Source organism: Haplochromis burtoni, unplaced genomic scaffold (genome assembly GCF_018398535.1).
Source record: "Haplochromis burtoni strain Fernald_Lab_line unplaced genomic scaffold, NCSU_Asbu1 Contig_42, whole genome shotgun sequence".
Taxonomy (NCBI): domain Eukaryota; kingdom Metazoa; phylum Chordata; class Actinopteri; order Cichliformes; family Cichlidae; genus Haplochromis; species Haplochromis burtoni.
This window is the reverse complement of record NW_024582403.1, coordinates 1,235,827-1,245,938: the sequence shown is the minus strand read 5'-3', so window position 1 is coordinate 1,245,938 and position 10,112 is coordinate 1,235,827. Positions and strand designations below refer to the sequence as shown.

At 40.5% G+C, this 10,112-nt stretch overlaps 1 protein-coding gene across 2 annotated transcripts; it reads right to left on the bottom strand.

The window, feature by feature from the left end:
- Positions 1–428: 428 nt before the first annotated feature.
- Positions 429–10,028, bottom strand: slc1a6 (solute carrier family 1 member 6). Of its 2 annotated transcripts, none has more exons than XM_005920769.3 (11): positions 9,849–10,028; positions 6,150–6,416; positions 5,910–6,047; positions 5,501–5,708; positions 4,769–4,811; positions 4,436–4,564; positions 4,145–4,329; positions 3,774–4,007; positions 3,424–3,618; positions 2,106–2,240; positions 429–1,859 (listed from the first exon to the last, which is right to left on the bottom strand). In XM_005920769.3, the coding sequence occupies exons 1-11, from the start codon at positions 9,853–9,855 to the stop codon at positions 1,661–1,663; spliced, it is 1,740 nt and encodes a 579-aa protein (XP_005920831.1). In that variant the 5' UTR covers positions 9,856–10,028; the 3' UTR covers positions 429–1,660. The 2 variants fall into 2 exon arrangements, with proteins under 2 accessions (XP_005920831.1, XP_042076005.1); XM_042220071.1 differs by lacking the exon at positions 9,849–10,028 and adding an exon at positions 8,001–8,872.
- Positions 10,029–10,112: the final 84 nt, after the last annotated feature.

The window sequence follows — 10,112 nt, the reverse complement described above, 5'->3', positions numbered from 1 at the left end:
TATACTTATTTATATACTTTTTTATACAACTTGTCCTATATTAAACTATGTAAATAGTGCTGTTATTATTTGTACTAAAGAAAAAGCAGTAAATTGTGTGTTGTGTTTTGGAAACAGTTTTCTAAACTGATTTTATTTCTGATTAAATATTCTGGTTTCCCTATCACATCCAGCAGTGACATATCTGTAGTGCTTACAGCAGCACAGCCTGGGTTAACTTAACTATTAGCTTTTATATAAAAGGATTTCAAACTTAGATGAAATGTTCGTAATAAAAAAGAAGAATTCACCTCATCCATATGTGAAACTTGTTTCTCATATAACATTTGACCCACTGTTTTCTCTAAGAGAGCAGCTGAGAGTGTCTGGAGGGGAGAATATCTTCCACAAGGGGTAGCCACAATCACAATAATGAGAATCACAGTTCATTTCAGTTCCTGAGACATTTATTTATCACATTTTTTCACACGCTGTCCATCAACATGTTGAGCTGCTCCTTCATCAGAAATAACAATTCTACTGAAATAACTTAAAGCAACAAAACTCTAACCTGCAAACAAAAACTCGAGACCTCTTAATGGGCATGAACTGGTACAAAATCAGACACGTGTATTCACACCATCACTTTTATAATTATGCACAACACTGAAACAACTGTGTAGGTTCTCAAAAGCATTCACCAAGTTTCTTCACTGCACTTTTTCACAAAACCATCAACTGTAAAGTAACCAGCAACATTTCAATCAAAATATACCAAAAATCCAATTACATGTTGAGTAGATAATAACATATAATGCAGAAAACACAGACCGATTGGTGTAATAGTGTACTAATGTTTAAAAAACACTGTTCCCATCAACAGGAGGAAAAAAGAAACAGAATATGAACACCTTCAGTATTGCAGCTATTTCTGTTTAATTACTCCTTTAGCATTGCAGTACTGTGCCCATATAGCACCAAATAAATACAAGAAATACACACCAATATCCATAAGAAAGCACTGGGGGTGGGGAACAGTCTATAAAGTCATTTAAAATATATCAACTAAATAAAACAAAGGAGTAAAAGTTTTCTTTTTCACTTGTATCCAGTGTTTAACAGTCACAGTTTTACGATTAAATCGTGTAAGCACACTTAAAAGAGGAAGGAAACAATACTGCTGCTCGTGTATTTACATCCAGCTTTATTTTTGTGTAGTGCTGTGGAAATCCCACATCTAAGTCCTATTAGAGGTAGTCATTATTAGAATGACAAAAATGGATGTTTGCAGTGGACAATGTTTAGTCATGCAGAAGAACTGGGCGAAGTCTAAAGAATAAATTCACAAGACTGAAAAAATAAGCTGGTTTACATTATGAATGGTGTTGTTTCTCTAATAATGCTGTGTTTTCAAGCTTGAAAGTGAGATTATTTGATGGCTTTGAACTGTATTTCAAAAATAAAAAATAAAAAAATCACAGGATGCTCCTAAACAACACGTGAACATTAGTTTCTGTCATCAAGCTGTCCCAGGACAGGCGTCACTGTGTCGTATTTCCCAGATAAGCTTTTGTATTTGAGGGAAAGATGTGAACCTCAAGCATTGGCTATCATGTTCTCCATCACTGCATCACGCTAATGCTTCTGTATGTTCACGCCGTTTCATGTGCTTCCCTCGCCTTCACATTGTGGTCTCGCTGTTGAGATGATTGACTATGTCATTGTCCTGGCAAATGAGCTGATAGGGTTTCTCGTTCTCCTCGATTACAGAGTTGCGCACCTCGGCGTCCTGATTCTGCAGCTCTTTGCGGGAAAGGTGCTCCACGATGCCGGCCCCGAGGGAGTCGCCGAGAACATTCGTGGTAGTACGCAAACGGTCCCTGGAGTCACGAGAGAGAGAGAATAAGTGAGAAAGACTAAAAAATGACTGCATATATAAGTGGAAGAAAATGGATGGATGGATGCTATGAAAACAGTTGCAGGCTCTCTTATCCATCACTCTGCATTATGCATCGATAACCTTTGTAGTTGTGGGACCTCTGGGCTCTCTGAAGCTTTACAATGACATTTAAGCTGGCACAATCCCAGACCAATCCCCATCAAGCTGACATTTAGTGGGAACTCACAGGAACCAATCCACAGCGATGATCAGCGTTATGTCCTCCGTGGGCAGTCCCACCGATGTCAATACAATCACCATGGTAACCAGGCCAGCCTGAGGAATGCCTGCTGCTCCGATGCTGGCAGCCGTTGCTGTGATACTGAGTGGGCGGTGGGAGGGATGGAGAGGCGAGTGAATGCATTTAATAAAAGGAAACAAACAAACAGCACATGTGCACTGCTGGTGGGTGTAGTAGAGTGTGATAAAAGCACACGAGGAATACTGTCTCTACCATATGTTATTTAAAATGTATTACACATTTTTGTCTAATAATAATAATAGCAGAAACACACTTTTAATATATGTTTACATGTTTATTAACCTCTCATTTCCCTATCTAGTAATAAAAAGTGTGATCAGAAAGAGGAGTAAGCTGGAGCAAATCCCTATCTCACGCATTTACCTTGTTCTGTATTTGTGTATGTGTTGTATATAGGGGACAGCATGGAAGTGCCAGAAACTGCAGTTCCTTAAATGGACACTAGAGGTTTGATGCAAAATATTTCCATAGGCTACTATGTTAAAATGACCAACTTAGCAGCAGAATTAAGCATGTTTACACACATAGTCTATAGATTAGCACCTCCTTCGTAAACACCGTATGGATATTCTTGCATACCAGTTATAATTTTTAAAATTGTATTGAAGCTAAAATCTCAGCAATTTCAAGTGACTGAACTCGATCTAAAGACTTTATTTTCTCATTTTGCTGAGTGAACTTTGAGTATTTTATTTGTAATAGTGTGGCAGTTTACACACCGGAGCCCTGATTTGATCCCAGGGCAGACACAAAGCCCTTGGTGGGTTGCAGTAGGAAGGCCATCCTCAGTAAATATTTGCTAGTTTAAATATACAGAGCTGCTCGTTATGGCAACCTCTCGTGAAAAATGGAACAGCCAAAAGCAGTAGTAGGTATTTAAACCTACTGGCCACTTTATTAGATACACTTGTTCAATGGCTTTTAAAGCAAGTATCTAATCGGCCAGTCACATGGCAGCAACCCTGTGTGTTTAGGAATGTAGAAATGGTCTACAGCAGCAACACACCACACACACCTACGCCACCTCTGACAGCTAGCAGCAGGAAACTGTGGCTACAAGTTGTAGCACCAATGTTGGACAACAGAAGATTGGAAAAATGTTGCCTGGTCTGATCAGTCTTAGTTTCTGCTGTGACAGTCAGAGAGTAGAGACAGCGATCATCTCTTTATGACCACAGGTTGCCCATCTTCTGGGAGGAAAGAGAGGGCTCAGCTGAGTACTAGCAAACCAAAGTACTGTTACCTGATGGTGAGAATCTGACCAAAGTTTAGCTCCATGCCATTGACTTGAGCAATAAAGATAGCTGCCACTGCTTCGTAGAGGGCGGTGCCATCCATGTTAATGGTGGCTCCAACGGGAAGGACAAAACGCGTCACTCGTTTATCCACGTGGTTGTTTTCTTCGAGGCAGCGGAAGGTGATGGGCAGGGTAGCAGAGCTTGAAGCAGACAGGGTGAGACATGTTAGCATTACCATAAACACGAGCAGAGACTGGCCTTTAATGCTGCTAAACACAAAGGAAGTAATGCAGTGCTTCTTATGATGAGATTCAGAATGAATGAATAACAATGTTTGAATTATGCAGAAGCTAACCTGGAGGAGGTTCCCAGAGCAGTGATCAGTGCCTGCAGCAGGCCGCCAATGAAGCTGTAAGGATTCTTCCTGGTTACCAGGAAATAAAGCATTGGCAGGACAAAGAGGCCGTGGATGAGAAGACCCACTATGACCGACACAGTGTACATCCCAAGCTGACTGCCCACTTCTGCCAGATCCTTCATCTCCACAATCTTCCCAGCAATCAGAAACAGGATACCTACTGGAGCATACCTGCAAGTTTGGAAACATTGTTTTACTATAATGGTAATTTTATTGGGTTAGTTGCTTTTATAGACTAAAGGGAGAGTTTTCTTCAGTTAAGTCTACTCAGAATCTTCATATGGTGTGGATGCTGGGTTTTTACTAACCAGATGATGATGGCCACCAGCCTCATGATGGCTTCATTCAGGCAGTCAAAGAACTCTCTAAGAGCCTGGCCCTGCTGTTTCATGTTGCCAATGACCAGACCGAAGCACATGGAAAACACCACCAGACCCAGAGCGTTTACTCCGCTCGAGGAGCCAGACACAGGGACGACCTCCTCCACAGTCTCCTGTGGTTGAAAACGTTTTACACATAAATCAATACGCACTGTAGTTTTCTTTTTCATAGTGATTAAAGTATTGCACTTATACCTGAAGGTGCTTGTAGACACCCACCTGTATGGTGTGCAGCACCGTGCTGAGGTTCATGCTCAAGGCAGAATCGGTCACATTGAGCGAGTCGGTGAGGTTCAGGGTTACGGTCACATTTCTGGTGTGAACAGTCTTCTTGTACACTGTTTTATACTGCAACAGACATGAAATGTTTTTAAGGTAGTTACATAGCAATACATGCAATGTAATAGAGATTAGGAAAATAAAACTATATGTTTATCAAATTTTTGTTGATCAAGATTTAGAGATAAAGGAGATTTTCTTTCTTTAAATGAAATGAAGTGTTCCATAATGAAGAAGATATGAACCATGGCTGGGATAAAAACAAAGGCTTACCTGCTTGAAGCAGGCTTCTACCAGATTAGGAGGAAACATGTTCCTAGAATAGAAAAAAGCAAAGATCAAATGAGCCACATATACATAAATAAATATGCCTAAAACCTAAATTATTTTAATAACCAGCAGGGGGCGACTCCTGGGGTAGTCTATGGGAAAACAGCACTCAGTTGCTTCACTCTGACCTCAGTAAACACGTTCCTGCTAACTTTATGGGCTCAGTCCAAGTTTCAGGTCTCACTGAAAATAAGATTGAGTCATTTTTGTAAATCACTGTCATTCTAAAAGTCAGAAAGGTGCTTGTGATGTGCTGTGGTTTCTCAGTTTCAAACAAACTTCACTAACTGATCGGTGACATCATGGTGGCTGTGCCCATCTTTTACACTGTCTGTGGCTAAGTATAGCTCTGCAGCCATTTAGCATCGTTCAGAACAAATAAGGGAAGCAATGGAAAGAGCCTGACTCCATCCAATTGTTATGTCTGCCATCCAAGCATGTTAGGTTACAGCTTGTACCTTATAAAGACAGGGGTGTGAACATCATTGGGTGTTTTGGAAGTTATCCTGAGCTAAGTAATTTGATTACTGGCAGTAGCTTCATATAAAAAAAGAGTGGTATCAATCTATTAATCCAACTCTTAACATTCTTGTTAGACTGCTCTCGTAATATGAACTGCGACTGTCTGTGGAAACTGTGTAACCTAACACATGAGTCAAGTTTCTGAGTCGTTACCTGATGAGATCCAGAAAAGCATCAGTAGCCTGAACAGGTTCGATATTCCCACCATTGGCCACGGGGCTGTCCCTGTTCCCTTTCCCCGGCTGGATGATAACGACGATGACAATGCCGATAAACACAGCAATCAGCGTGGTCACCATGTAGTAGACCACTGCGTGCAAACCCATCTTACCAGATGCTTTACTGTCCAAGGAGGAAATGCCTGAGGCAGAGAACATTATTTTCTCAGTGGACTGATGAAAGTTTGAATTTGATGTTAAATTAATCATAGAAACAGCTTGCTGGTAAATACTGAAGACTACGATAGGATATCTGCTCTCATTTCAGGATCTAGACAGTACTGTGCTGAAGCAGTGTGGGAAAATAAAACATATTTGCTTTTAAGTGCTCATTAGAAGCTAACCTGTGATCAGACTGGAGACAATTAGAGGTAGCACCAGCATCTTCAGCATTCTCATTAGGAGCTCCCCAGGAAAGGAAAAGTACTTGATTTCCCTCAGGGACAGATTGTAGGGGCGTAGAGCAAAGCCCAGGATTATACCTGGCAAATAAATAAATTAACTAATAAATAAGCATCGAAATGCACAAATATAAAAGCACAAGTGGAAAAAAAACCCTCCATTTGTTGTTCCTTTCCACTCACCCAGAGCCACGGCAGCGATGGTGAACAAAACGAACAAGTTCCTCTTCAGGAAACCCTTCACACTGGCCTTGCTGACGGAGCTCATCCTCTCCTTCATGCTGCTTGCTCTCCTCTCCATGGCCCTGCGTAAGCGCCTCCTCAGGTCTACTCTGTCTGGTAAGGGTGGTTTTTCTGTGTCCTCGTTTAGGAAAAGGCTGGCACTGGTGGGGGGCTTCTCGTTCATAATAAGCTCCAGCACCTGGTCCAGGAGGCAGGTCTCGTGTGAAACTAAGAAAAAAATAATAAAAATTATTTGGTAAGTGTGAAGTTTTTGTCACGTGTAGTTTCTGGAGGGACGGCACGCTTTAAGACATTCACAGAATATCCACACACATCGCATGTTGCTCAATTGCTCGGGGTGAAAAAAAAATAGAAAACAGGATGAAACAGCTGCTGCTGTGTGAAACACTGAAGCACCTGTTTAGGATTACAAATCAAAACCTGACCTAGCTGTGGCACAGTAACTAAAAAGCCTGAACCATGTAACCTACCACTGCCAACTGAGATGGAGAAGATTACCAAGCTGAAATAGTTTTATGAATACACAGTTTTCTTTTTTAGTGTTCAGAGAATAAACATCCCCCTTTTTTGTATAATTTGGTTCAGTTTAGTGGTAAAACAGTTGGTGGACAAAACATTAATTGGCCCCAGTTTGGATTAATCTGTTCTTCAGCATCTCACCTGCCACTTTGTTAGGTACACCTTCAACTTTAACTGTTCATTAATGCAAATAAACCAGTCGTATGGCAGCACCTCAAAGCATTTAGGCAATGGTCAAAGGGGCGTGATGAAATTCAAACTGAGCATCAGAATGGGGAAGAAATGGGAATCATGTGACTTCTGATGTGGCATTGTTGTTGGTGTCAGATAGGCAGAAACTGAGGTCTGCTGGGATTTTCCATCGCTAGAGTTTACAGAGAATGGTTTGAAAAAGAGAAAAAAAAAAGTTCTCTGGGTGAAAATACCATTTAGAGGTCAGAGGTCACAGGAGAATGTCCAGACTCGAGCCGATAGGATAGCAGAAATGACTCAAATAAGGACTCGTTATGCTCACATCGTTTTATTTTACTGTGCTCAACAATCACCAGATCTCAGTCAAACACAGCACCTTTGAAATATCGTGGAGCAGCAGAGTCGCATCACAGGTGTGCAGGGGCTAAATCTGCAGCAGCCGTGTGATGCTATCGTGACAATATGAACCAAAATCTGCGAGAAATGTTTACAGCTTCTTGTTAAATCTAAGGCACGAACAACTAGCAAGGCATTCCTAACAAAAATATGTATGAGCACTTCAATATGACCTCATAGTGTACAATAGCCTGTTTACCTAATTTGTCAAAAAACAATAAAGACACGTTCAAGAGCATGAACTCTAAAATACACACTGTCACTATGACAAAAAGCAGACTGCAAGCATAGTTCTGGTTTTGCAATTAAATGCAAAGCTGGACTATGTGCTGGATTAGTCTTGAACCGAGTAGGCAAACATGAGCTGTGTCTTTTTTAAGCCTTGCTTTGCAATTTTTTCTATGCTTAAAGCTATAAAGTAGACTTCTTGATGCGTGTTCAATCATCCAGGTAATAAATCTCCAAAAGTTGATTCTATTCATCTGGACGTAGCGCTTTGTGGGAGAAACGTTTCGTCACTCATCCAACTGACTGCAGGTTTCCCCAATCTTACAAACAGTACATTTGCATAATGACTGAAACCAGCCCAGTGAAGGAACGCTACGTCTAGATGAACAGAATCAACTTTTAGAGATATAAAATAGACTAAAAACTAACATGAATAACGAGCTTTTTCAGTCTTACCGTGTTTCCCTTCTCTCTCTCGGTGTGTGTGTAACACATGGACGCTGCTCGCACTTCCTCCTATCTAAGTAGGCTACATTGTTTCCTCTTAGCCAACCACTGCAAACAAACTTGAAGTCCCACAGAGCGGGTAATAAACAGGCAGTGTCCTCATCTGCTTATTCTTCACATCTACTATAATCACTGACCTCACACAAAAATCTTTTTTTCATTCTTCCCCAGAGATAAACACTTTCTTTTGAAAACCAAAAACCGAATCTACTCAAATCATTTTATAAGGTTTGCATCAATCTATACATAATCTACATGTAGTAAAAAAGAAAAAGTTAACCACGCAAAGAGATGGACGTCTTCTTAGTTCTCTCACAGCACGATTCAGACCTGCTGTTTGTAAATGTCTGAACGAATGTGTAGCGCGGTCACAATGTTCTACTATCTGGAGGACTGGAGTGGACTGATAACCCCATTCTAGTGTGTAATGGATAAGAGTGGATGAAGCTGCCAGTTTCTACAGCGTTACACTAGAGTAGGAATGAAAACAAAATGTTCAGTCGTGAAGCTCAGTAAAGGCAAGACTAATGAAAAAGGAAGTCTCAAGGAAGGAAAGGCACTACAGCGAAGGACTGAACATTAAGGCAGTTCACAGGTTACCATATAACAGCATTACTACATAAATCTTGTGATGAACACAATTAAAGGATCAAAATGTTCCTTTCTGCCTCAATACAAGTCAAGCAGTGAGAGAGCGGTTTGATCGTAAGCTGCACCGCATGAGCTAATTTTGTCAGGCTGGCTGGAGCTGACCAGAAACTTTCAGCTGTGAGTCAGCTTAATGTTTCTTTTTTTAAAAACTTCTCTGTGCTTCATTAGTATTCACATGCAAAAACCTAATCCCCAAAATATCCAGATGCTGATCAGGCTGCAAATGAACAGAAAGACTGCAGAGTTTCTGTTTTAAATCCCTGTTTCATTCACAGTTTCAGTAAAAAAGCTGCAGTTCCAGCTGCCTTAATTTTTTTTTGACAAATAAACACTGAAACCTTAACTCAACAACCAGGAAATATACCATAATAAAAGGGGCATTAACCCCAGATAATCATCAGGCATTTATTATAATGAAGAGATAATATTAAACTCTGAAATCCAAGTGAATACTGACTAACAATAAATCTGTCAAAACACGTGAACTCATGGTGGATATATGGCTGGCAAAAGTCAAGCAGCTTGTAATGCAGGACATAATTCATGAATACTAAACAGGAAACCCCTAGCATGTAAAAAAAAATTAAAATTAGTCCGTGTTCCAATGCTTTATTATTATTATCACCTATTATACAACACAGTCTCAATCTGTGGTAGTTTTTGAAATGCTCAAAACCTTTAATGCACTGATTGTCACCAAGTACAAAAGACGACGTTTTGGGTTAAAAATGCAGATTTTTCCACCTTTTTTAACGCTTTCTTGGTTGCCATGGTGAGGTCTCCCCACACTTTCTGCTTCTGACATGAAATACAATGCTTCCTAATTTAATATATTACTTACAACGTTACTCTCACTCACACAAAAAAGGTGGAAATTCATGTCCATGAGCGCAAAACACAGTTTGCCTGGTCATATTACAGTTGTCATATTTTGTAAACTACATTGATACTATTCGAAACACTGATTAATTTATGCCGATGAAACACGACAGCTTTCTTTAAAATCAGACAAGGTGCACGTCTTATTCTGTCGTGATTACAATCCCAGCAATTTCTCCGTGAAATTGAGAAATAAAGGCAGGTATTTTTCTCGTGATCGCACAAAGTAGCGATCGGAAAAAGCCTTTAAGCTGTCTGACTACTCACCACTCATGTTTTAGACTTTGAGTCAAGCAGTCCAGTTAAAATCAGGTAACCGTCAGAGCTTCACCGCTGTGGACGAGAGGGTCAGGATGTCGCGTGTGTGAACCTCCGGAGGTGAGTGGAGAGTTTGTCTCAGCTCAGCTTTCATAACAAGACAGACATGAAAGACCTCTCATATGGCCTGACCTTCTCATACACACACACACACACACACACACACACACACACACACACACACACACACACACACACACACACACACACACA